At 44.4% G+C, this 26,745-nt stretch overlaps 1 protein-coding gene across 2 annotated transcripts; it reads left to right on the top strand.

The window, feature by feature from the left end:
- Window positions 1-1,135: 1,135 nt before the first annotated feature.
- On the top strand, window positions 1,136-26,616 carry LOC124038081 (palmitoyltransferase akr1-like). Of its 2 annotated transcripts, XM_046353515.1 has the most exons (10): window positions 1,136-1,442; window positions 2,292-2,427; window positions 3,362-3,472; window positions 22,452-22,584; window positions 23,099-23,277; window positions 23,547-23,620; window positions 23,754-23,916; window positions 24,006-24,091; window positions 24,654-24,844; window positions 25,533-26,616. In XM_046353515.1, the coding sequence occupies exons 1-10, from the start codon at window positions 1,331-1,333 to the stop codon at window positions 26,007-26,009; spliced, it is 1,662 nt and encodes a 553-aa protein (XP_046209471.1). In that variant the 5' UTR covers window positions 1,136-1,330; the 3' UTR covers window positions 26,010-26,616. The 2 variants fall into 2 exon arrangements, with proteins under 2 accessions (XP_046209471.1, XP_046209472.1); XM_046353516.1 differs by lacking the exons at window positions 1,136-1,442; window positions 2,292-2,427 and having other exon boundaries at window positions 3,367-3,455.
- Window positions 26,617-26,745: the final 129 nt, after the last annotated feature.

Here is a 26,745-nt window from a genome sequence, read left to right as displayed (position 1 = left end):
TCATTAAAAATCATACAATGTGATTTTCTGGGGGAAAAAAATGTAGGTACGATGAAAATTACAGGCCTCTCATCTTTTTAAGTGGGAGAACTTGCACAATTGGTGGCTGACTAAATACTTTTTTGCCCCACTGTATATGTATATATTCTTATTCACCCCTTTACATTTGTGTGTATACGGTAGTTGTTGTGAATTTGTTAGATTACTTGTTAGATATTACTGCATTGTCGGAACTAGAATCACAAGCATTTCCCTACACTCCCATTAACATCTGCTAACCATGTGTATGTGACCAATAAAATGTGATTTGATTCAAACTGGGCAGTTAAATTTGCATAAACTATGTCTTTCACAGTTTTAAATGTGTTCAGGGTTTTAAATAGATAGGCAAGTCATGTATAGGTCTATTTACCTTAATAAATGCCTTTTATTTCTTTGCCTGAAGTGTCAATCAACGAAACGTTCCTAACCTTTGGTATCAACAAAAACATCATAGGAGGAGCTTTATACCAATACACGTATATTATCCCCTCAATTTTGCCACTGACTTACCGCTGAACAGTAAATTGAGCAAGTGGTTATTAAACATTGCCAACCTACTGTCTTTATTCTGAGTTTATGATTTCAATGACACCATATTCTTGTGTTCTTTTTCAGGCCGCTCCAGTCCAAAGCGTTGAAATGTTGACACAATATTATTGTTATTCAACATTGAGTGAAACTTTAACAGTCCCGTGTCTTGAGGTAGGCGTTTATCCGACTGGCAACGTTTGCAGCCACAACCAGCAACATTAATTTATGTTTAAATAGCGCATTCAATAGAAGACAATTCATTTTGAATGTTTCAGTTTCACGGATATAATCGGCGAGTCCATACTGTTAAATTACCACAGCCACACAGTCATAATTGGCTATAATAAAAATTAAAACAGAAATGTGCTTTTTGTTCTTAATTTAAGGTTAGCATAAGGTTAACGGTGTGGTTAGGTTTTAGATCATATTTTAAGAAGATACATTGTCGAAATAGGCGGTGTTTACGACTTTTTGGCTGTGGTAACTAGTGACGATCCCATATTGAGATTACGAAAATGCAGAGCCAGGTCACATGTGTCTCTATCCAATCAGATTCCCTAGGCGGAGTCTGTCATGCCTACTGCAGTACTATCGTTTTTCACACAATAAAATATCTAGCTACTTAGTCGCGTAGGATCTCTGTTAAATGAATGTGTAATTGTTGTTACAATGTATCGTCTCTGTATGGATATTTTGTTAACATTGACAGAATAATAGTCAGGCGGCGCAGGGGTCGATCGTATGCAGTATTCGCATAATGCTTCCAATGCCTAGTGTCGATGGGGACATTTTTGACTGTGTTCAACGAGGGAACGTTGAACATTGTGCACATATCATTCAACATGATCGATCTATCCTCAAAGAGAAAGGTAAGGCTTACCTATGCATGTTTGGAGTATGCATTAGCCTATATAATTTACTGCACACACATTTGGGGAAAATGGGGAATGGATTCTATTTTTCAACTAGCTTAGCTACTCGACTGTAGCCTATTCCAATGTCACTTCCGGGAAAGGTGCTTACCATACCTTTATTCTTGGGAATGTGTTATTACTTTCTGTAGTTAAATGCTGAATAAAAAGGATGTCAGTAAAGATGTCTGTCGTCAAATCTTTACCATTAGCATGTATTACCCAGGCACATAGTTGCATCAAATATGCATGAGCAAATTGTTTCGGTACAGGCAGCAGATATTGCTTTATGTAATGTTTTATAACCAATCTATCTTAAAACTACTGGCCATATTAGGCCTAGGTTTAATTATGTCAAGTTTTAACAATGGCAAGTTTCAGTGTCCCATCACAGTTGATGACAGTTGACTGCTGATGTCTCCTGTTGTGATTTTGTCATGTTGTCAGAGAGAGAGAGAGATACCTTAACTTGTCTGTGTTTTATCAATGATCTGAGATGGGTAGTTGTTCAGTCTATTCTCTCAGACACTTTTCAGCTCCTGACAGTAGTAAAGAGACAATAGTAGGCCTACTGCTCTTTGGGTGGTTTAGGGAGTGACACTATCTCAAAGTAATATAATAAATGTGATCATATACAGTCATCGTACTTGAAGCATCTTTAAACACCAACATTTATTTTACTGTGAGATGTTCAATATCTTCTCTAAAGTTCTTCAGTCAAGACTGTCTCCTTTTAACAGCAAAACACAGGCTTTTCATGCTGATGAGACTTGTCATGTGTGTATGTGTGTGTGTGTGTGTGTGTAGGTTGGGGTGGTTTTAGTCCTCTCCACTTTGCGTCCCTCCATGGTAACCGTGCCATGGTTGACATGTTGCTAAGCAACGGAGCTGACCCCAACCTGACCTGTGATGCAGGAATGACAGCCTTCCATTTCGCCTGCAGGTCAGTAACACTGATTGGACTGGGTAAGCCCCACTATCCACTCCTATTAAATATGTGGAAAGGGACTAGTGGAAGAGCGTTGGGCCCCTATAGGGCTGTGACGGGCATAGCATTTTGGGTGAAGGGAATTGGCTAGCCAAATGACTGCGGTCACGGTAATGACCGTTCAAATATCAAAATAAATAAATGAAGACACATTTTCTCATAGAATGAATAGAACTGGTGTCCCCATTCAAGTCAATGATGGTGTAATGGGTGGACGGGTGGCCATTGAGAGTGTACCCATAGGAGCAAAGCAGGAAGTTAAAGTAGGAAGTAAAAGCAGAACATTTACCAATCAATATTTGCTTTGATTTGTTGATTCAACTCAACTGACATTATAAAAAATACATTCCATTGCATGAGCCACATCATCATTTGAATGAACATTCTACATTACCATGGAAATTATTGCATCACAATACCAGGCAGCAATTGCGGGTGTACCCATGAGTTTACCAGTCAAATTACCGGGGTTAAAGGTTCCAACCCTGTTCTATTCATTCTGTTTCTATGTGTGCTGCTGCTGCAGGGAGTGGGGCGTTGCCTAGGAAACCAAAGACTCGTTTGCTACAACACCTTGCTTGTTTCAGCAAGGAGCAACAACGTTTCATCACGTTGTTAAGAGTCCATGTTACAGCAGTTATTTTATTTTCATGATGGTCTTCATCCGTAACCATTGGTCATATGGTAATTGTGTCAACCCAAGGCACCTGAAGCAGAAATGCCGCTCTCTCCTAGAAATTTCCCTCTCTTCTTCTCTCTGAAGTGTGCACTCATACAGTCCCCCTCATGAGGGGGAGTGACTTGAGTATACACTTCAGGGAGAAATGGAATTGGACTACTAATTCATGCTATTAATATGTTATTGATGGTAATGTATCTGTCTCTCTAGGCATGGTAATGTATACGTGATGCACCAGATGATGCAGCATGGAGCTGACCTGCGCATGGTAGACTGTCAGGGAAAAACCGCCCTACACCATGGAGTATGTGGAGGGAACATGTAAATACACACACACACATAAACAGACATTAACACACACACATAGCTGCATTATGTTATATATTATATATCAACTTCATCCCAAACCGACAGATTTTAATTCTCCATCATTAAAATGTTTTGTTTGTTGATTAACTTTTTATGCACTTTAGAATTATTTGAAAAGCACTAAAGAAGTTTTAAAAAATGTGTGTGTGTGTACATATACTGAACCAAGATATAAACGCAACATGCAACAATTTTTAAGATTTTACTGTGTTACAGTTCATATATAAGGAAATCATTACATTTAAATAAATTCATTAGGCCCTAATCTATGGGTTACACATGACTGGGCAGGGGTGCAGGCATGGGTGGGCGGGCCATGGGTGCCCAGGACCACTCACAGGGGAGCCAGACCTAGCTACAAACAGGCTTTATTACAGACAGAAATACTCCTCAGCAAACCCCCTCCCTCCCCTCAGATGATCCCACAGGTGAAGAAGCCGGATGTGGAGGTCCTGGGGTGGCGTGTTTACACGTGGTCTGTGGTGGTGAGGCCGTTTGGACTCACTGCCAAATCCTCTAAAATGACGGAGGCGGCTTGTGGTAGAGAAATTCAATTCTCTGGCAACAGCTCAGGTGGACAGTCCTGGAGTCCCTCAAAACTTGAGACATATGTGGCATGGTGTGGTGTGACAAAATGGCACATTTTAGAGTTGCCTTTTATTGTCCCCAACCCAAGGTGCACCTGTGTAACGACCATTCTGTTTAATCAGCTTTTTGATATGCCACACCTGTCACATGGATGGATCATCTTAGAAAAGAGAAATGCTCACCAACAGGGATGTAAACAAATTTGTGGACACAATTATAAGAGAAATAAGCTTTTTGTGCATATGGCAAATTTCTGTGATCTTTTATTTGAGCTCATGATACATGGGAATAACACTTTACATGTTGTGTTTATAGACAGTACATTCTGAAAGTATTCAGACCCCTTGACCTTTTCCACATTTTGTTGCATTACAGCCTTATTCTAAAATGGATTAAATATAAAATGTCCCTAATCAATCTACACACAATACCCAATAATGACAAAGCGAAAACAGGTTTTTAGAAATGTTTGCAAATTTTAAAAAATTTACAGAAATGTACATAAGTATTCAGACCCTTTGCTATAAGGCTAGAAATTGAGCGGTGCATTCTGTTTCCCTTGATCAAATCAAATCAAATTTATTTATATAGCCCTTCGTACATCAGCTGATATCTCAAAGTGCTGTACAGAAACCCAGCCTAAAACCCCAAACAGCAAACAATGCAGGTGTAAAAGCACGGTGGCTAGGAAAAACTCCCTAGAAAGGCCAAAACCTAGGAAGAAACCTAGAGAGGAACCGGGCTATGTAGGGTGGCCAGTCCTCTTCTGGCTGTGCCGGGTAGAGATTGTAACAGAACATGACCAAGATGTTCAAATGTTCATAAATGACCAGCATGGTCAAATAATAATAAGGCAGAACAGTTGAAACTGGAGCAGCAGCACAGTCAGGTGGACTGGGGACAGCAAGGAGCCATCATGTCAGGTAGTCCTGGGGCACGGTCCTAGGGCTCAGGTCAGTTGAAACTGGAGCAGGAGCATGGCCAGGTGGACTGGGGACAGCAAGGAGTCCTCATGTCAGGTAGTCCTGGGACATGGTCCTAGGGCCCAGGCCAGTTGAAACTGGAGCAGCAGCATGGCCAGGTGGACTGGGGACAGCAAGGAGTCATCATGTCAGGTAGTCCTGGGGCATGGTCCTAGGGCTCAGGTCCTCCGAGAGAGAGAAAGAAAGAGAGAAGAAGAGAATTAGAGAACGCACACTTAGATTCACACAGGACACCTGAATAGGACAGGAGAAGTACTCCAGATAAACAAACTGACCCTAGCCCCCGACACATAAACTACTGCAGCATAAATACTGGAGGCTGAGACAGGAGGGGTCAGGAGACACTGTGGCCCCATCCGAGGACACCCCCGGACAGGGCCAAACAGGAAGGATATAACCCCACCCACTTTGCCAAAGCACAGCCCCCACACCACTAGAGGGAAATCTTCAACCACCAACTTACCATCCTGAGACAAGGCCGAGTATAGCCCACAAAGATCTCCGACACGGTACAACCCAAGGGGGGGGGGACCCAGACAGGCCGACCACAACAGTGAATCAACCCACCCAGGTGACGCACCCCTCCCAGGGACGGCACGAGAGAGCCCCAGCAAGCCAGTGACTCAGCCCCCGTAACAGGGTTAGAGGCAAAGGGAACCGGCCAGGCAGAGACAGCAAGGGCGGTTCGTTGCTCCAGAGCCTTTCCGTTCACCTTCCCACTCCTGGGCCAGACTACACTCAATCATATGACCCACTGAAGAGATGAGTCTTCAGTAAAGACTTAAAGGTTGAGACCGAGTTTGCGTCTCTGACATGGGTAGGCAGACCGTTCCATAAAAATGGAGCTCTATAGGAGAAAGCCCTGCCTCCAGCTGTTTGCTTAGAAATTCTAGGGACAATTAGGAGGCCTGCGTCTTGTGACCGTAGCGTACGTGTAGGTATGTACGGCAGGACCAAATCAGAGAGGTAGGTAGGAGCAAGCCCATGTAATGCTTTGTAGGTTAGCAGTAAAACCTTGAAATCAGCCCTGGCTTTGACAGGAAGCCAGTGTAGAGAGGCTAGCACTGGAGTAATATGATCAAATTTTTTGGTTCTAGTCAGGATTCTAGCAGCCGTATTTAGCACTAACTGAAGTTTATTTAGCACTTTATCCGGGTAGCCGGAAAATAGAGCATTGCAGTAGTCTAACCTAGAAGTGACAAAAGCATGGATTAATTTTTCTGCATCCTTTTTGGACAGAAAGTTTCTGATTTTTGCAATGTTACGTAGATGGAAAAAAGCTGTCCTCGAAATGGTCTTGATATGTTCTTCAAAAGAGAGATCAGGGTCCAGAGTAACGCCGAGGTCCTTCACAGTTTTATTTGAGACGACTGTACAACCATTAAGATTAATTGTCAGATTCAACAGAAGATCTCTTTGTTTCTTGGGACCTAGAACAAGCATCTCTGTTTTGTCCGAGTTTAATAGTAGAAAGTTTGCAGCCATCCACTTCCTTATGTCTGAAACACATGCTTCTAGCGAGGGCAATTTTGGGGCTTCACCATGTTTCATTGAAATGTACAGCTGTGTGTCATCCGCATAGCAGTGAAAGTTTACATTATGTTTTCGAATAACATCCCCAAGAGGTAAAATATATAGTGAAAACAATAGTGGTCCTAAAACAGAACCTTGAGGAACACCGAAATGTACAGTTGATTTGTCAGAGGACAAACCATTCACAGAGACAAACTGATATCTTTCCGACAGATAAGACCTAAACCAGGCCAAAAGAATGTGGTGATCGATGGTATCAAAAGCAGCACTAAGGTCTAGGAGCACGAGGACAGATGCAGAGCCTCGGTCCGATGCCATCAAAATGTAATTTACCACCTTCACAAGTGCCGTCTCAGTGCTATGATGGGGTCTAAAACCAGACTGAAGCATTTCGTATACATTGTTTGTCTTCAGGAAGGCAGTGAGTTGCTGCGCAACAGCCTTCTCTAAAATCTTTGAGAGGAATGGAAGATTCGATATAGGCCGATAGTTTTTTATATTGTCTGGGTCAAGGTTTGGCTTTTTCAAGAGAGGCTTTATTACTGCCACTTTTAGTGAGTTTGGTACACATCCAGTGGATAGAGAGCCGTTTATTATGTTCAACATAGGAGGGCCAAGCACAGGAAGCAGCTCTTTCAGTAGTTTAGTTGGAATAGGGTCCAGTATACAGCTTGAAGGTTTAGAGGCCATGATTATTTTCATCATTGTGTCAAGAGATATAGTACTAAAACACTTGAGCGTCTCTCTTGATCCTAGGTCCTGGCAGAGTTGTGCAGACTCAGGACAACTGAGGTTTGGAGGAATACGCAGGTTTAAAGAGGAGTCCGTAATTTGCTTTCTAATAATCATAATCTTTTCCTCAAAGAAGTTCATGAATTTATCACTGCTAAAGTGCAAGTCATCCTCTCTTGGGGAATGCTGCTTTTTAGTTAGCTTTGCCACAGTATCAAAAAGGAATTTCGGATTGTTCTTATTTTCCTCAATTAAGTTAGAAAAATAGGACGATCGAGCAGCAGTAAGGGCTCTTCGGTACTGCACGGTACCGTCATTCCAAGCTAGTCGGAAGACTTCCAGTTTGGTGTGGCGCCATTTCCGTTCCAATTTTCTGGAAGCTTGCTTCAGAGCTCGGGTATTTTCTGTGTACCAGGGAGCTAGTTTCTTATGAGACATGTTTTTAGTTTTTAGGGGTGCAACTGCATCTAGGGTATTGCGCAAGGTTAAATTGAGATCCTCAGTTAGATGGTTAACGGATTTTTGTCCTCTGGCGTCCTTGGGTAGGCAGAGGGAGTCTGGAAGGGCATCAAGGAATCTTTGTGTTGTCTGTGAATTTATAGCACGACTTTTGATGTTCCTTGGTTGGGGTCTGAGCAGATTATTTGTTGCAATTGCAAATGTAATAAAATGGTGGTCCGATAGTCCAGGATTATGAGGAAAAACATTAAGATCCACAACATTTATTCCATGGGACAAAACTAGGTCCAGCGTATGACTGTGAGAGTGAGTGGGTCCAGAGACATGTTGGACAAAACCCACTGAGTCGATGATGGCTCCAAAAGCCTTTTGGAGTGGGTCTGTGGACTTTTCCATGTGAATATTAAAGTCACCAAAGATTAGAATATTATCTGCAATGACTACAAGGTCTGATAGGAATTCAGGGAACTCAGTGAGAAACGCTGTATATGGCCCAGGAGGCCTGTAAACAGTAGCTATAAAAAGTGATTGAGTAGGCTGCATAGATTTCATGACTAGAAGCTCAAAAGACGAAAACGTCATTTTTTTTTGTAAATTGAAATTTGCTATCGTAAATGTTAGCAACACCTCCGCCTTTGCGGGATGCACGGGGGATATGGTCACTAGTGTAGCCAGGAGGTGAGGCCTCATTTAACACAGTAAATTCATCAGGCTTAAGCCATGTTTCAGTCAGGCCAATCACATCAAGATTATGATCAGTGATTAGTTCATTGACTATAATTGCCTTTGAAGTAAGGGATCTAACATTAAGTAGCCCTATTTTGAGATGTGAGATATCATGATCTCTTTCAGTAATGACAGGAATGGAGGTGGTCATTATCCTAGTGAGATTGCTAAGGCGAACACCGCCATGTTTAGTTTTGCCCAACCTAGGTCGAGGCACAGACACGGTCTCAATGGTGATAGCTGAGCTGACTACACTAACTATGCTAGTGGCAGACTCCACTATGCTGGCAGGCTGGCTAATAGCCTGCTGCCTGGCCTGCACCCTATTTCATTGTGGAGCTAGAGGAGTTAGAGCCCTGTCTATGTTGGCAGATAAGATGAGAGCACCCCTCCAGCTAGGATGGAGTCCGTCACTCCTCAGCAGGTCAGGCTTGGTCCTGTTTGTGGGTGAGTCCCAGAAAGAGGGCCAATTATCTACAAATTCTATCTTTTGGGAGGGGCAGAAAACAGTTTTCAACCAGCGATTGAGTTGTGAGACTCTGCTGTAGAGCTCATCACTCCCCCTAACTGGGAGGGGGCCAGAGACAATTACTCGATGCCGACACATCTTTCTAGCTGATATGCACGCAGAAGCTATGTTGCGCTTGGTGATCTCTGACTGTTTCATCCTAACATCGTTGGTGCCGACGTGGATAACAATATCTCTATACTCTCTACACTCGCCAGTTTTAGCTTTAGCCAGCACCATCTTCAGATTAGCCTTAACGTTGATCACCCTTGAGATTTTTCTACAACTTGGAGTCCACCTGTGGTAAATTTCAATTGATTGGACATGATTTGGAAAGGCATACACCTGTCTATTTAAGGTCATACAGTTTGCAGAGTATGTCAGAGCATAACCCTTCTCTGGGGAGAAGGGCCTTGGTCAGGGAGATGACCAAGAACCAGCTGGTCACTTCAACAGAGCTCCAGAGTTCCTCTGTGGAGATGGGAGAACCGAAGGACAATCAGGCCTTTATGGTGGAGTGGCCAGAAAGGAGCCATTCCTCTGTAAAAGGCATATGACAGCCTGCTTGGAGTTTGCCAAAAGGACACCTAAAGGACTCTCAGACCATAATAAACAAGATTCTCTGGTCTAATGAAACCAAGATTGAACTATTTGGCCTGAATACCAAGCATCACGTCTGGAGGATACCTTGCACCATCCCAACAGTGAAGCATGGTGGTGGCAGCATCATGCTGTGGGGATGTATTTCAGCAGCAGGAGCTGGGAGACTAGTCAAGATTGAGGGAAAGATGAACAGAGCAAAGTATATAGAGATCCTTGATGAAAACCTGCTCAGAGTGCTCAGGACCTCAGACTGGGGTGAAGGTTCACCTTCAAACAGGACAACACACAGCCAGCACACAGCCAAGACAACGCAGGAGTGGCTTCGGGACTGCATGTCCTTGAGTGGCCCAGCCAGAGCCCAGACTTGAACCCGATCAAACATCTCTGGAGAGACCTGAAAATAGCTGTGCAGTGACGCGCCCCATCCAACCTGACAGAGCTTGAGAGGATATGCAGAGAATAATGGGAGAAACTCCTCAAATACAGGTGTGCCACGCTTGTAGTGTCATACCCAATAAAATTTGAGGCTGTAATCACTGCCAAAGCTGTCTTAACAAAGTACTGAGTAAAGGGTCTGAATACTTATGTAAGTAAATGTAAAAATGTTTTTTTTTAAATACATTTGCAAACATTTCTAAAACCTTTTTGTGACTCGTTTCAAGAAACTAGGCTTTTTTTGGGTGGGGGGGGTAGAAATGCTTTCTGTAATATGTGAACTTTCATGTGCCTAAGTAGCAAACTTGTATGCCATCTGTAAATACAAATACAATTGTTAAATTATGAGCCTAGTTGGTTTAGCCAAAGAAAAACTCAACAACCTTCCCACTAGCCATGATTTTCTGAGATAAGGAGTGGGCTGGACATGCTGATAGATGAGTTTGGATTGGTCTGCCATGTAGCATGCTTCTGTCTATTTGAGCTGGTCAGTATGTGTAGGTAAAATAAGGGCAACCATGGCATCCGTGACAGGGAGGGAGACGCGTCCATCCATGTATACAGATAGTCTAGATACAGTGGTTCTTCCTTTAAAAGTTGTGAGCTTGTGCCTCGCTGTTAGTGGTAGATGGTGGCTTTCTTGAAAATAAAATAAAAGAGAGCCGCACACTCTAGGAGCTCAGATGCAAAAAGAGTGGCCTAATAACATTGGTTAATAATCAATTATTAAAATGTCATACAAAGAACAGCATACAAACAAATGGATAGCATGCGATCATAGATTAATTTGACTACACAAGTTTACAAACAATTACAATGGCAAAGTCACAATAATCACAAGAATGGCTTTCAGATCAAAGTCTACGTTGAGACCGAAGGGCGCAAGGGTCTTTAAATTAAAGATCCAGGCAGCCTCTCGTTTTAACAATACATTATCAAGGTCACCCCCTGAAAGATTAGTGGAATCTGTGTGGGTTGCTGGACAGGTAGGATGACTGACAGTGAAGGTGAACAGGTGGTCACGTGTCAGGTGACAGAGGAATGTATGAGACTGAGGCAGGAATTCCTATAACCATAAAGTGGTATATTTACTGGTAGTGTGGATTCATGGACGCACAGAACTTCTGGATCAGATGGATTTAGGGAAGAGAAAGCAGCGAGATCAGGCAATGGCAATTTCCTCCTTTTATGGAGTTGAGATCTGTAGGACATTTCCACCTGACCTAATTAAAGCGCCCCTGGCCCAGCTGAGTAAATGGCAATTAATTAAAGGAGTATTCCACCAACTCCATGGGCCTTTTCTACAGCCACCCCGGAAATTTGTTAATTTCCACATTCCTCAAAAAGGCTCATTGCTCCCCATCCTCTGTTATCTCAGGGAGAGGAATCAGTCGGGCAACTGGCCGGATATATGTCCGGTTCTTCACCTGGATTTCCACTGATCTAACACGACCATCGGTCCCAGGCATGGTCTTAGTTATACGGCCCACCGGCCAGGAGGCTCGAGGCAGCTGAGGGTCCACCATCATTACTACTTGGCCAGTTTCCAGGCTGGCCATTTCTCTCCGCCATTTCCCTCTGTGCTGTAGACTTGGTAGGTAATCCCGAATGAATCGGGCCCAAAAATGGTCAGCTAAGATTTGGCTGTGTCGCCACCGGCGTCTGCCGACGAGGTTGGTATCAGCATACATGGCTTGAGGAAGTGACGCATCTCGGCGTCCCATCAAGAGCATATTCGGTGTAACCGGATCGGGGTCAGCAATGTCTGCAGAGAGATATCCCAAGGGTTTGGAGTTCAGAATCCCTTCCACCTCTATCAGGACAGTCCTCAAGACCGTTTCAGTGACAGTTTGGTCCCCTAGTACGACTCGTAAGGCCGTCTTTACAGATTTGATCTCTCGCTCCCATGTTCCTCCAAAATGAGGAGCGCCTGGAGGGTTAAATTTGAATGAGATTTGTTGGTCCATCAGCTGATCCTGGAGGCTGGGTTCCATGGCTTGGAAGGCTTCCTCCAACCTGGCTTCTCCTGCCTTGAAGTTCGTACCTCTGTCAGCCAGGATCTCGTAGGGTTTCCCCGTCGGGAGATAAACCGCCGTAGGGCCATGAGGAAGGCTTCCGTATCCAAACTCTCCAGTAGGTCCAGGTGGACACATCTGGTTGTCATACACTTGAATAGAATGCCCCAGCGCTTTTCCACACGACGACCTAACTTGATCATCAAGGGGCCGAAGCAATCTACTCCTGTTGACCAGAAGGGTGGTTTAAGGAGGCGCAAGCGAGCAGGGGGTAAATCTGCCATTTTGGGCACCGTAGCTCCGGCCCGCCATCTCTGACATTCTACGCAGGTGTATTGGTGCTTACGAATGGCTCCTCGTCCTCCAATTATCCAGTACTTCCGCCTCATCTCCCCATAGACCCTCTCTGGCCCTGGGTGGAGAAGCCGCTCATCATAACTCTTGATGAGGAGCCTGGTAAGAGGGTGTCTGGAGTCGAGGATAATTGGGTGGATAGCATCTGGGTCCAAAACCTCCGCTTGGCGCAGCCTCCTCCAACTCTGATCACTCCAAGGATTGGATCATATTCTGGGGCAAGAGAGAGAAGACGGCTGCCCTTAGCCACTTCCCTACCGGCTTTCAGAGCTTTTAACTCCTCAGGGAAGCTAACTGCTTGTGCTTGCTGGAGGAGTAGTGTCTCTGCCGCGAGGGCGGTAGGTATAGAAGCCACCCCATCTGAGGTCTGGTTTGTGGCTGTGATCAGATCCGGCAGTGTTTGGGATTGTGTTAGGTCAGGGAGAGCCGTTGTTGGTTCCGTAGAAATGCTGTAGCATTGGGCAGACTTCCTTAACTCATGAGCTTCAGTCGGTCGCGGAGGGGCCGCACGCCTGGGGGCTGTCGGCCACTCGTTCTCTGGTTGGGACAAGAATGGTGGTCCCAAGCTCCAGCGATGGGGTTTAGCCAATTCCTTAAGGGTTTTACCTCCAGTAATGTCATCAGCAGGATTGTTTATGCTATCAACATACCTCCAGTCCTGGACTTCTGTTAGGTCTTGGATTTCCGCAATGCGAGTCCCGACAAACACCTTATACCTGCAGGACTCCGACTTGAGCCATGTCAATACAGTGGTCGAATCACTCCAGTAGATGATCCTTTGGATTGGCAAGGTGAGCTCGGCTCGCAAGGTAGAGGCCAACTGGGCTCCGGAAAGGGCAGCACTGAGTTCCAGCCTAGGCATTGACAACTGCTTATTGGGTGCGACCCTGGACCTGGCCATGACAAAGGAGACATGGGTGTGGCCTGCCTTATCCGCCACTCTAAGATAGGAAACCGCCCCATAAGCTCGCTCCGAAGCGTCACAGAACACATGCAGTTCCAGGCATGATCCCAGTTGGTCAACACAGGATGGTACATAACATCTTGGCATTTGGACATCAGAGAGCTCCGTTAACTCAGTTTCCCAACAGATCCATCGTTCCACTAGGTCAGCTGGGTGGATTGGTTCATCGCAGACCCTCTTGGTCTGCCACAGGTCCTGGACTAAGACTTTGGCCCGTGTTGTGTATGGCAGGATATACCCAAGGGGATCGTATTGACTGGCCAGGGTCCGATAGATGGTGCGCAGAGTGGGGGTTTCGGTACTCGGGGATGAGCGGTGCTTATACCCCAGGGTATCCGGTAGGCAGCTCCACCTCAGTCCTAGAGTGGGCTCTTCTGGGTTAGCACCAGACTGCGTTAGCCATAGTTCACTGCTACTGGACCTAGCTTGTGGCGGGAGGTGCTGGATAACCTCCGCTCTGTTACTAGCCCACTGTCGGACCTCAAATCCCCCTTTGGGCAGGAGATTCCGCACTTTATCAAGGAGTGATTTCGCTTCAGCCGTGGATGGGATGCTTTGTAAGCAGTTATCCACATAGAAGGCATTTTCCACTGAATCCAATACTTCTGGGTCACTCTCTGGATGCTCCCGTGCGTGTCTCTGCAGAGCGTATATGGCACAGCAAGGACTGCAGGTGTTGCCGAATGGGAGTACCTGCCATTCATAGATTGTGGGCTCTGCATCTCGTTCCATATTTCGCCATATGAACCGGAGCAGTGTGGTGTCGGAAGGCAGTAAACGAATCTGATGAAACATGGCTTTGATGTCTCCACTGATTGCTGTAGAGTGCTGCCGGAACCGGAGAAGGACACCGAGCAAGGAAGGACCTAAGGTTGGTCCGGGGAGTAGACAGTCATTCAGGCTTTGACCAGCTGCTTGGAATGAACAGTTGAAGACAAGTCTATACTTCCCACCATGTTGCTGGATAACATGGTGAGGGAGATACCAGGATTCACCGAGTGCGTTTCCCTCTTCATGAGCTGTCACTTCAGTGACGTAGCCTGCCTTCACAAGGTTATGAATCTCTCGGTTATGAACTTCTGCAAGCTCAGGATTCTTCACCAGGCGTCGCTCTGTTCCACGCAGTAGTGGGAGTACAGCCCGTGTCGTGGTTGCCAGAGGAGGATGGTTGGGCACCCGTAGCAGTGGGGTTGCATACCTGCGAACGCCATCCATTTCAGTGGTGGTGGTGCTCTTCTCCAGGAGGTCTAATGCATAGGAGTCATTTTTCGAGCGAGTGACCTCCTGTAGCTTCCGGTTGGAGAAGGTGTCCATCTTCCATAGCATCTCAACATTCCGAAGGAGGTCAGTGGCTGCATCTGGATTGCTTCTGGTGAAGAGGACTTGCTGTGACTGTACAGCTTGGGTGGAGAGAAGTAGATGGGATGGACCTTGCACAGCCCAACCCAAGGATGTATGGACAGCAATGGGTCCTCCTTCTGGTCCAGCTCGTATAGGCTCAGTCGGGGTGACGAGATGTGGGTGGTCTGACCCAATCAGGATAAGTGGTGCTACTCTGGCCAGGTTAGGAAGAGGCAGTAGATGAGGATATTGTTTCTGTAGAACACTTACCGGGCAGGAGTGCTCTGCGAGATTCAAGCCATCTGCCGTGAAGGCATTGGTGATGTTATAGGCCACGCCCCTGTTTCCTGAAGGTGAAATGCTGAAGGTTACAGCAGAGCCTTTCATTTGGATAACATCGTGTCGCACCGTTCTGAGATTAAGGGTCTCGGGGGTCCCTTCCAGGTTAAGCTGACGGGTGGCCGCTGTGAGAATGATTGTTCTTTCTGACCCATCATCTAGAACGGCGAATGTATCAATGCTTCTCCCTTCACTTTGCAGAGTGACCTTGACCACCTTCAACATGACCCTTGGAGATCGGTTCTGCTGGTCGAGATACAGCTCCTTTGCAGCTCCTACCATGAGCATACTCTGCTCCTTCTTTGCTTGGGGAAATAGATCATGCAACACGGTGAGATGGATTTCTTTACAGCGGTTGCAGGGTTTCCTCAATGTGCAGGTCTCCACCTTATGGCTACGGGCACACTTGTAGCATCGCTCGCCTGAAGTGATCCAGGCCTTCAATTGAGTTTGAGTGAGCTTTTTTACTCTGGGGCATGAGCCAAGGAAGTGCCCCTTACTATTGCAATATGGGCAGTAAGGCTGGAATTTGATGTTCTTGCTCTTGAGAGGGGTCTTCTTCCCGGGTTCCTCCCCGGCCTCACTATTTAAGTACATGGTAGTGGGATTTGGCCTGTTCTGTCCCTGCTGGCGTTCAAACTCCTTCCTTCCCCCTGTGGCTATGGCGGAGATTGTGGCCTGGTGAGCGATGCTCTTCGCCTTTGCCTTCACCTCCAACCATGTGGCCAGGTCTCTGAGAGCATAGGTGCTTCTCGAGCCCTCTTTCAGGATGCCCTTATTCAAACAATGTTCAATGAAACTGTCTCTGAGGTACACTGGAAGTTTGCTAAGAAGCCTGTCCACGTGGGAGCCACATTTTAGCTCGTTCCCGTCTTCTCCTCCTTGGAGCATAGAGGTCAGGGATTGGACAGCCAGGGAGAATTCTTGGAAGGCAGCATGGTCTCTCATTTTATTTGGAGACGTGTTCAGGATGTTGTTTAGTTCATTCTGGACTAGCTGACGTGGCTCACCATATCTTGCCTTCAGGGCCTGGAGAGCTGTCGTGTATGGTGTTGCGGAATGCATAAAGGATTGGGCCAGCCTGTATGCACTTGGAAACCGCAAATGATCCATTAGTACTTGGTATTTGTAGCGTTCTGACAGATGACTGTGAATACCCAGTAGACTCTCCAATGCCATTTCCAAAAGGACAAATTCACTCTCCTTTCCATTTTCAAAGTATGGCAGTTTGGGTCTGGGAATTCCATAGGCTGAGGCTACTAGAAGTTTCATAATGTTGGCTCCCTCTTCTGGTTGCGTGAAGGATAAACCCGGGACTTCTGATGAGCCCACTGTGGCCTCATTGGGCCGGTCACCTACTGTCCCAGACCCACCATTTGTGGCAGCCGGAATTGGGCGAGAGCCCTCCGACCTGTTGTTTGAGGACTGGCCTGGCCCTGGATGAAAGGAACGATTTGCCTTGGTTGGTAATTGGCGGAAAGGCGAAGGAGTGATGCTTTGTCCAGATGGAGGAATGCTAACTTGTGTCACTGGCATAGAGGGCGTTGGCGGAGCGGCCCGTCTCCCGTGCTCCGTGTTGGCTGTTGACCCCGGAGCCTCCGAGGACTGTGTGCCATGCTGTACCAGAGGGGCAGATTGGGAAAAAAGGCAGACAGTTCAGGTCCATGTGGAGGGGTGGTCAGGTCAACTCCCTGTTCGTTCCTCTCCAGGAAGGATGAGACCATCCGTGCCTCCTCTAATTCCCTTCTGGCTTGACGGTGCCGTCGCTGCTGTGCCAGGTCCTTGGCAATGAATTCCCTTTCCTGTAGAGCTCTACGGGCCTGCACATCCAATTGGTGACATCGTTCGTCAGCCTGTCGTTCCTCCTCAATCTGACGCTCAATTTCCTCCAAAGCTAATAGTTTCATCCTCTCTTGTAGGACAGCGTTCTGTGAATTGCTGAGGGCTAGTGAATGGCGGCTGCCATGGCCACTTCCAAAGGGGTATCCACTGGTCGAACTCCCACTCCGTCTAGAGTGCTTCGACGATTTCCCATTAGTTAAGGGGTGAGCGGAGCCTGCCTCTGGAAGCTGGTCGACCTGTGTAGTGGGAGTTACCTCTTCCATAGGTTCCTCACGTAGACCACTTTCCTGCTCCAAAGCAGTTTCCGGTCCTTGGCTCAGAGGGGATGGTTGATGGCTGAAACATATAGTTGATCCATCAACTCTTTGAGCTCTGGTGGGCTTGCCCTTTGATGTCGGAACCTCGACCACATAGTCCTTAAGATAACCAGGTGCTTGCCTAGTTGAGGATGAAGCCTTTGTTGCTTTAGGCTTAGCTCCTGGATATTTCCTTTGTTCCAAGACCTTTCCCTCAGCTGCTCTCTCCTCCTCTCTTCTTCCTTCCAGTGGAGACAATTCTTCCCTCTCCGCCTCCATTTCCTTTTCACCTGTCTTTGGTTCAGTCATCATCCAGCTCAAAGGACCATTGAAAGATTAGTGGAATCTGTGTGGGTTGCTGGACAGGTAGGATGACTGACAGTGAAGGTGAACAGGTGGTCACGTGTCAGGTGACAGAGGAATGTATGAGACTGAGGCAGGAATTCCTTTAACCATAAAGTGGTATATTTACTGGTAGTGTGGATTCATGGACGCACAGAACTTCTGGATCAGATGGATTTAGGGAAGAGAAAGCAGCGAGATCAGGCAATGGCAATTTCCTCCTTTTATGGAGTTGAGATCTGTAGGACATTTCCACCTGACCTAATTAAAGCGCCCCTGGCCCAGCTGAGTAAATGGCAATTAATTAAAGGAGTATTCCACCAACTCCATGGGCCTTTTCTACACCCCCTCTCCTAGGGAGGGTGACATGTTCGATGCCAATATAACGCAGAGTGGCCTGCCTCCAAGAAGTGGGCCGCAACTGGATAAGTAAAGTTTTTACACCTAATGGTGCTACGATGCTCTTGAGATATGTACTTTTAATTCGTGCTTTGTTTTACCTACATCATTTTTACCACAAGGACAAGTTATAAGATAAATAACTGCATTAGTGGAGCACGTAATAACACATTTTATTGGGATCGATTTCCCTGTTTATGGGTGTTTGAAGGATCTACATTTATAAGTGCCATTGCATTGAGCACAGCCATTACATTTGTAATTTCCATCCAGTAGGGGCGCAAATAGATGTTGTTCAGGAATATCTTGGGGTGGTAAATCAGAGTTTACCAATTGGTCTCTGAGATTTCTGCCCCGCGAGAATACAACCAAGGGAAGGTCCGAAAACACTACCGAGACTATCATCGGATTTTAGGATGTGCCAATGTTTGTGAACAATTCCCTTAATTTGTTCAGAGCACTTTGAATAGCGGGTAGTTAGAACGCAAGAATGCGTTTTTTTGCGAGACTGACCTTGAAAAAGGTCATGTCTCGTTTTGTTTTGAATTTTCTCAATGGCAATATTGATCTGATCATTCTTGTAGCCCCTCTCCTTGAACTTTCTTTGCGTCTCAGCCATATTTCTTTCGAAATCTGATTGTTTTTTGCAAATTCTTTTGATTCGACAGAATTGGCTGTAGGGCAAACTATTTTTCAAGGGAAGTGGGTGACTATCAACTATCAGCCCTCAATTCATGTCATTAAGTCAATAGAGCATTTGTTCAGGATGGCACACCAGCGCTCACAGTAATCATCTGTGTACTGTCCCAATGATGGTTCTTTTTGCCACCTGAGTCCCCGTGGAATAATGCCTTGATGCACATAATCACTAAGAGTGACTATGTAGATGCATTCTCGTCTTGCGCTTAGATAAATGTAACAGTTCTTTCGAGAGGTCAGAATTACCTCCCGGCATGTCAAAAAGGGACTCTGAAATAATGATCTTATCACGCTCCCTTTGGCTATATTCAAAGTAATCTTGTATGGGTCTATGACCAGTGTCAGGAAAATAATTATCATTCGGCATCGTTTAAGAGCTTTTTTGTCGGTAGGGTGCTGTTGTTTGTAAACTTGTGTAGTCAAATTAATCTATTGATCGTATGCTATCCATTTGATTTTATGCTGTTCTTTGTATGACATTTTAATATTTGATTATTAACCAATGTTATTAGGCCACTCTTGGCCATGATTACAGGCACCTGTGTCTCTGTAATTCCTTTATTGAACACACCATGTAAATATTCACAGTGCAGAGTGGGAAAAGTATGTGAACCCTTGGGTTTAATAACTGGTTGACCCTCCTTTAGCAGAAATAACCTCAACCAAATGTTTTCTGTAGTTGCGGATCAGACCTGCACAATGGTCAGGGGGAATTTTGGACCATTCCTCTTTACAAAACTGTTTCAGTTAAGTAATATTCCCTTGGATGTCTGGTGTGAACTGCTCTTTTGAGGTCATACCACAACATCTAAATCGGGTTGAGGTCAGGACTCTGACTGGGCCACTCCAGAAGGCGTATTTTCTTCTGTTGAAGCCATTCTGTTACTTCAGTGTTATGGGTCGTTTTCCTGTTGCATCACCCAACTTCTGTTGAGCTTCAATTGGCGGACAGATATCCTTACATTCTCCTGCAAAATGTCTTGATAAACTTGGGAATTTATTTTTCCGTGAATGATGGCAAGCTGTCCAGGCACTGAGGCAGCAAAGCAGCCCCAAACCATGATAATCCCTCCACCATACTTTACAGTTGGAATGAGGTTTTGATGTTGGTGTGCAGTGCCTTTTCTCCTCACATAGTGCTGTGTGTTTCTTCCACTCCACTCAACTTTAGTTTAATCTGTCCACAGAATATTTTGCCAGTAGCGCTGTGGAACATCCAGGTGCTCTTTTGCGAACTTCAGACGTGCAGCAATGTTTCTTTTGGACCGTAGTGGCTTTGTCTGTGGTGTCCTCCCATGGAACACCATTATTCATTAGTGTTTTACGTATCGTAGACTCGTCAACAGAGATGTCAGCATGTTCCATAGATCTCTGTAAATCTTTAGCTGACACTCCAGGATTCTTCTTAACCTCATTGAGCATTCTGCTCTGTGCTCTTGCAGTCCTCTTTGCAGGATGGCCTCTCCTAGGTAGCGTAACAACAATGCTGAACTCTCTCCATTTATAGACAATTTGTCTTACTGTAGACTGATGAACATCAAGGCTTTTAGAGATACTTTTGTAACCCTTTCCAGCTTTATGTAAGTCAACAATTCTTAATTTGTGGGCTTCTGAGATCTCTTTTATTCGAGGTGTGGTTCACATCAGGCACTGCTTGTTGTGAATAGCAAACTCACATTTTGTGAGTTTTATAGGGCAGAGCAACATTAACCAACATCCCCAATCTCGTCTCATAGATTGGACTCCAGGTTAGCTGACTCCTACTCCAATTAGCTTTTGGAAAAGTCTTTATCCAAGGGGTACACATACTTTTTCTAACATACACTGTGAATGTTTAAATTATTTATTCAATATAGACATGGAAAATACAATAATGTGTGTGCTATTAGTTTAAGCACACTGTGTTTATCTATTGTTGTGACTTAGAAGAAGATCACACACATTCTATGACCAATTTATGCAGAAAGCCAAAGGGTTCACATACAGTGCCTTGCGAAAGTATTCGGCCCCCTTGAACTTTGCGACCTTTTGCCACATTTCAGGCTTCAAACATAAAGATATAAAACTGTATTTTTTTGTGAAGAATCAACAACAAGTGGGACACAATCATGAAGTGGAATGACATTTATTGGATATTTCAAACTTTTTTAACAAATCAAAAACTGAAAAATTGGGCTTGCAAAATTATTCACATGGGGACTGGTCTTGATAAATCAATGAGATTTACATTTTCACTTAATCTCCGTTTGAGTATTGGTTAGACAAGAATTAATAACATTCGGGTGCAAAAATGTTATGATCTTAGTGTAACCTTTATTTAACTAGGCAAGTCAGTTAAGAACAAATTCTTATTTACAAGGACAGCCTACTCCTTCCTCCCGTTGTACAGCGCCATATTTGACATTCCATTCAAATGGAAACCCTGAGTGTTTTGTTTTTCTCTGAATAGAAACACCATAATATTAAACAAATATATTAAGCCAAATGTCTTAAAATCAATCCCATACACTATGTTATTACAAAAAGGTTTTAAATTCTCTGTCAATGCCAATGCAGAAGACTATCAAATGGTGCTCACACTAGCAATAACTTGTATTAACAGAAAACATGGCTGACAAATAAATAATGTGCCGCAGAATGCTGCAGCAGCCCGCAAGGTGTACCGCAGTATGACGCAACTTTGAATGGAGGAACCACTGCACACTGCGTCTCACAAAGACACGGCTTTTGGAACCAAAAATCTCAAATTTGGACTCATTATATATATACATGATTATTTTTCAAAGGACAGATTTCCACCGGTCTAATGTCCATTGCTCATGTTTCTTGGACCAAGCAAGTCTCTTCTTATTATTGGTGTCCTTTAGTACTGGTTTCTTTGCAGCAATTCGATCATGAAGGCCTGATTCATGCAGTCTCCTCTGAACAGTTGATGTTGAGATGTGTCTGTTACTTGAACTCTGTGAAGCATACAATAATGTGGGCTGCAGTCTGAGATGCAGTTAACTCTAATAAACATATCCGCTGCAGCAGAGGCAACTCTGGGTCTTCCTTTCCTGTGGTGGTCCTCATGAGAGCCAGTTTCATCATTAGCGCTTGATGGTTCTTGAAATTTTCTCACCTTCATATCTTAAAGTAATGATGACTGTCGTTGTCTTTATTTATTTTGGCTGTTCTTGCAATAATATGGACTTAGGCTTTTACCAAATAGAGCTATCTTCTGTTTACCATCCCTACCTCACAACACAACTGATTGGCTCAAAAAAAAAGAAGAAAGAAAAAAAAGACAAATGAACTTTTAACAAGGGACGCCTGTTAATTGAAATGCATTCCAGGTGACTACCTCATGAGGATGGTTGAGAATGCCAAGAGTGTGCAAAGCTGTCATCAAGGAAAAGGGTGGCTACTTTGAAGAATCTCAAATATAAAATATATTTTGATTTGTTTAACACTTGTTTTGATTACTACATGATTCCTTATGTGTAATTTCATAGTTTTGATGTCTTCACTATTATTCTACATTGTAGAAAATAGTAAAACAAATAAAGAAAAACCTTTGAATGAGTATGTGTTTCCAAACATTTGACTGGTACTGTATATAGCGTGTGCGACCCTCATTTATATTTATAGCTTACTGTTAGTTTTCAGAGTCAGAGCACCTCTACATAAAATAATTTTCTCTGGGTGTGCTCCAGCTCCAGCTTTTTATTATACACACACACATGCACACACATCAAAACACACACGCTCTAACCCCGAGTTGTGTCTCCCAGTGTAGCGATGCAGTACCTGTGGGAGACAGGACTGTTTAGGTGGTGTGATGGAGACATGTACCATGTTACACCTCTACACCTGGCTGCTGATACTGGCAACACTGAGGTGGTCCGTTACCTGCTCCGAGGAAAGGTGAGACATACACACCTGCTTGGTAAGTAAGTCCGATGATGACTTTCATGTTTCACTTCTATTGGGGAGTTTCGCTATGGAGTTTCCCTTAGGGTTCCGTTCCTCAAATCACATAATCTCTTACGAACAGGGCACGTAAGGTTGTGGGTCGTGTACCAATAATATCTCCTTTCTCCTAAAAGCATTGGATTTGTGGAGGCATGGGCAATCTGGAGTTTCTACCATATTTATTATACCATATTTATTATTCATATCAGTGAAGGGATGGAGAATCTCAATTGCATACTTATTGTGTCCTCTCTTGGTGACGACTGACTGCACCTGAGATGGCCACTGTCCTCGGTTATGTGGTGCTGACTTTCTAGTGGACGTCGCTGTCCACTAGAATGGTGCTGAATCTCTGTGACATGCGCTCTTTGCTGAAAGATCTGGAGCCCTTGGCAGTAGTATCCTTCAGCGTTTTAGGATTGTTGCTGCACTGGTTTAAAGTATTTTTTGTTTGTGTGTGTGGCAGAGGTGTATGGTGGAGACTGTGGATGAGGATGGGTTGACAGCGGTCCATGTGGCAGCTGAGAGGGGCTGTGTAGAGGTGTGTTGGACGCTGTTACAGAGATCCGGCTTCAGGATGCTGCACTTGAAGACCTATAGCGGACACACGCCTCTGGACCTCTGCAGGCAGGGAAAGACATTCAGGTAGGTCCCAATACCTATAAAATTTACCTTCAAATTGGTTTTGTTCATTAGGAACAAAACGGAAAAAAATGACAAATGTCATTTTTATTTTCATCTTGTGAAACATTTTTAAAACGCTTTCCATTGTGTAACCTAATGAATACAACCCAGGAATATATTCCACTGTCAACGTCTTCTGTCCATCTAACTGTCCCATTGCCATACCGTCACCTGGAACATCAGTTTAACATTTTAACCATCTTTATTATTTTGGGGTTGTATTTCCACAGACACTTGCAGCTGACCAAACTACTGACCCGCTACATGAGGGAGCCACCATTCAACAAACCTGATGAGTCCGACCGTAAGTGCTGAGGCTGTGATAAGTTTAACTGTAATGAACATTGTGTGACATTGAATTGTGTTTCTCTGTATAATTGTGTGTATGCGTGGGTCTCTCTCTCTGGGTGTGTGTGTTTGCGCGTGCATGCATCCAGTCCTTTACTACTGGACGTTATTCTTCCCATGTCTGATTGGAGGAGCTATTCTGATTATCGCAACAATGTTGGGGGGCTACGGAGGGATAACGTGCGCCGTCCTCTTCCCCTGGCTGGCCAGGAGTATATTTTCCCAGTTCCACCGCATGACGACCTACCAGAGGTATAGACACTGTGTGTATCTGCACTATACAGTAAATTAACCCATTGTATTGGTCTTTGTTCCATTACCTGTCCTATGTTGTGTTGCAGGTTGGCCAACCCCGTCTATCTAGGGACTGTGATAGCTGGATTGTTCCACTCTCTAGTCTGCTTCTACTATAGAATACTACCGCCTAATATCCTTTATATTACAGTGATAGTATATTACCTAATATCATGTACTGCCTAATTATATTACAAAGTATATACTTTTCACATACATTGAATGCCTGATGAAGACTGTGGCTTTAACCAAATCAAATTGCAAATCTTGCTTGTGACTAGTTCCTGGAGGTTGTGGTCAATTATTCTGTAGCTGAATTATGATAAATATACTTTACGCTGACTATCCATCATACATCATATGTATGTAGCCTACATCTAGTATATTTAAGCAATAATGCACGAAGGGGTGTGGTATATGGCCAATATAACACGGCTAAGGGCTGTTCTTCCGCACGACGCAATGCAGAGTGCCTTGATACAGCCCTTAGCTGTGGTATATTGGCTGCATACCACAAACATCCAAGGGGCCTTATTGCTCTTATAAACTGGTTACCAACGTAATTACAGCAGTAAAATAAATGTTTTGTCATACTTGTGGTATATTGTCTGTTATACCACGGCTGTCACCCAATCAGCATTCAGGGCTCGAACCACCCAGTTTATAATGTTGGTTGAGTCTTAACCCACTGTGACGCTTGTGGGGTGATGGTGTTCTGGGTCATGTGTCGCTGGTCCAGTTCTCTGTGGTTCTGGTCTTGTTCTGGATGGTTCTAACCCAGGATCCTGGAGAGTTGGGACCGGGAGATGCAGATCCTCGCTACTCCTCCATAACAGACCTGCTGGAGAACAACCAGAATCCTCAGAGGTTCTGCATCTACTGTGAGGTGAGGAGAACCAGTCAATCAATCTTTATTATGAGTTGAAACAGACAGAGGTTCTGTATCTACTGTAACATGAGGAGAGCAAGTTTAAGTTAGTGTTGCAGCTGAGAATTGAGTTGTGGCCAGTTTATCCTGCCCTCCTTTTGTCATGGTATTATAGTGGCGACTATAGTCTCCACTATAGTAAGTGTTGATTGGGCAATGCATGTTAAGTTGACTCGTCAGTCCTCAATATTCTTGAACGAAACTGTGCACATCCACAGAGAACTACATTCCCTAAATGCTCATCAAACAACGCCTCGATCCATTCAGCAGTTTTCTTTTACAAAGATAGGTTTATGGCATTCTGCCATTTCTAGTTGACTCAACTTTGGCAAATGTGTTGAGGCAACTCAGGAGTGTATGTAAGCAGACCTTTCCTGCCCCAATGTAAAGTAGAAATCGTGTTGCAGCTGGTTGCCTTGATTTTTTAAAAGTTGACTCAACTCAAATTCTACAGTGTATGCACATCAATAGCAGTAGCTATTGTTCATATGTCACATTTAGGGTAGGCTTGCTTATCTGAATTTCCTTAATTTTGGGGGAATTGCCAATACTATGTCACTTAGACATATAGTTTTTAGATTTATATATGATATGATTATAGAAAAGATTAGTATTTCTGACTGCTATTCCCTCTCTCTCCATCTAGTTGTTCCAGCCAGACCATACTAAACACTGTAAATTGTGTGATGTGTGTGTGAGGGATTACGACCACCACTGCCTGTTCCTGAACCGCTGTGTTGGTGGTGGCAACCACCGCCTCTTCATCATCTTTATCCTCTCCATGGCCACAGCACACCTCCTTTTCATTGCCGTGGCAACTTACCACCTGTATGTGGTCGTGGTGTCCCTCGAGGACCAGTCATTGGTTAGGGCAGTAGCTGCACAGTTCTGGGTGGTCTCCCTGACGATAATGAACGTTCTGACAATCATTTGGGAGGTGTGGTTGTTGACGGAACAGTTTGACGCTATCGCCATTGGGACTACCACCTACTTTAAACCTACCTGTGAGACTCGGCCACGGTCGCTAGGACAACGCTGGACAGCGGTGCTTACCTTCCTATTGGAGGGGAGGAGACGGTTAGATTATGGACTCACAGGGGACAAGATCTCCATTGACATTTAGATAATATGGACTCTAAAACCTATGGTGAAATGGAGAACAATGTATATTTAGTCAGTTTTCCATTACAACCAGTTGGATCTTCTAGCCTGTTGAGCTAAAGCCTAGGCATTACCTCGGGAAGCAAATACCGCTATTAAACATATAACACGTGGTGTGTAGACCAGAATGAGTTCTAAGAGATCTTAACATTAGAGATAACATGTTACTTAGATTGTCTTTTGAGAGTGCGGTCGTAAACATGTCTGTTAAACATTATACTGGAACATACACTGCCGTTCAAAAGTTTGGGGTCACTTAGAAATGTCCTTGTTTTTGAAAGAAAAGCACATTTTTTGTCTATTTAAATAACATCGAATTGATCAGAAGTACAGTGTTGACATTGTTAATGTTGTAAATGACTATTGTAGCTGGAATGGAATATCTACATAGGCGTGCAGAGGCCCATTATCAGCAAACAACACTCCTGTGTTCCCATTACATGGTGTGTTAGCTAATCCAAGTTGAGCATTTTAAATAGGTTAATTGATAATTAGAAAACCATTTTGAAATTATGTTAGCACAGCTGAAAACTGTTGTCCTGATTTTAAAAAAGCAATAAAACCGTCCTTCTATAGACTAGTTGAGTATCTGGAGCATCAGCATTTGTGGGTTAAATTACAGGCTCAAAATGGCCAGAAACAAATATCTTTCTTCTGAAACTCGTCAGTCTATTCTTGTTCTGAGAAATGAAGGCTAT

The sequence above is a fragment of the Oncorhynchus gorbuscha genome, linkage group LG06, assembly GCF_021184085.1.
Source record: "Oncorhynchus gorbuscha isolate QuinsamMale2020 ecotype Even-year linkage group LG06, OgorEven_v1.0, whole genome shotgun sequence".
Taxonomy (NCBI): Eukaryota; Metazoa; Chordata; class Actinopteri; order Salmoniformes; family Salmonidae; genus Oncorhynchus; species Oncorhynchus gorbuscha.
Note: the sequence above shows the minus strand (reverse complement) of the source record. Positions and strands in the feature narration are given on the sequence as shown.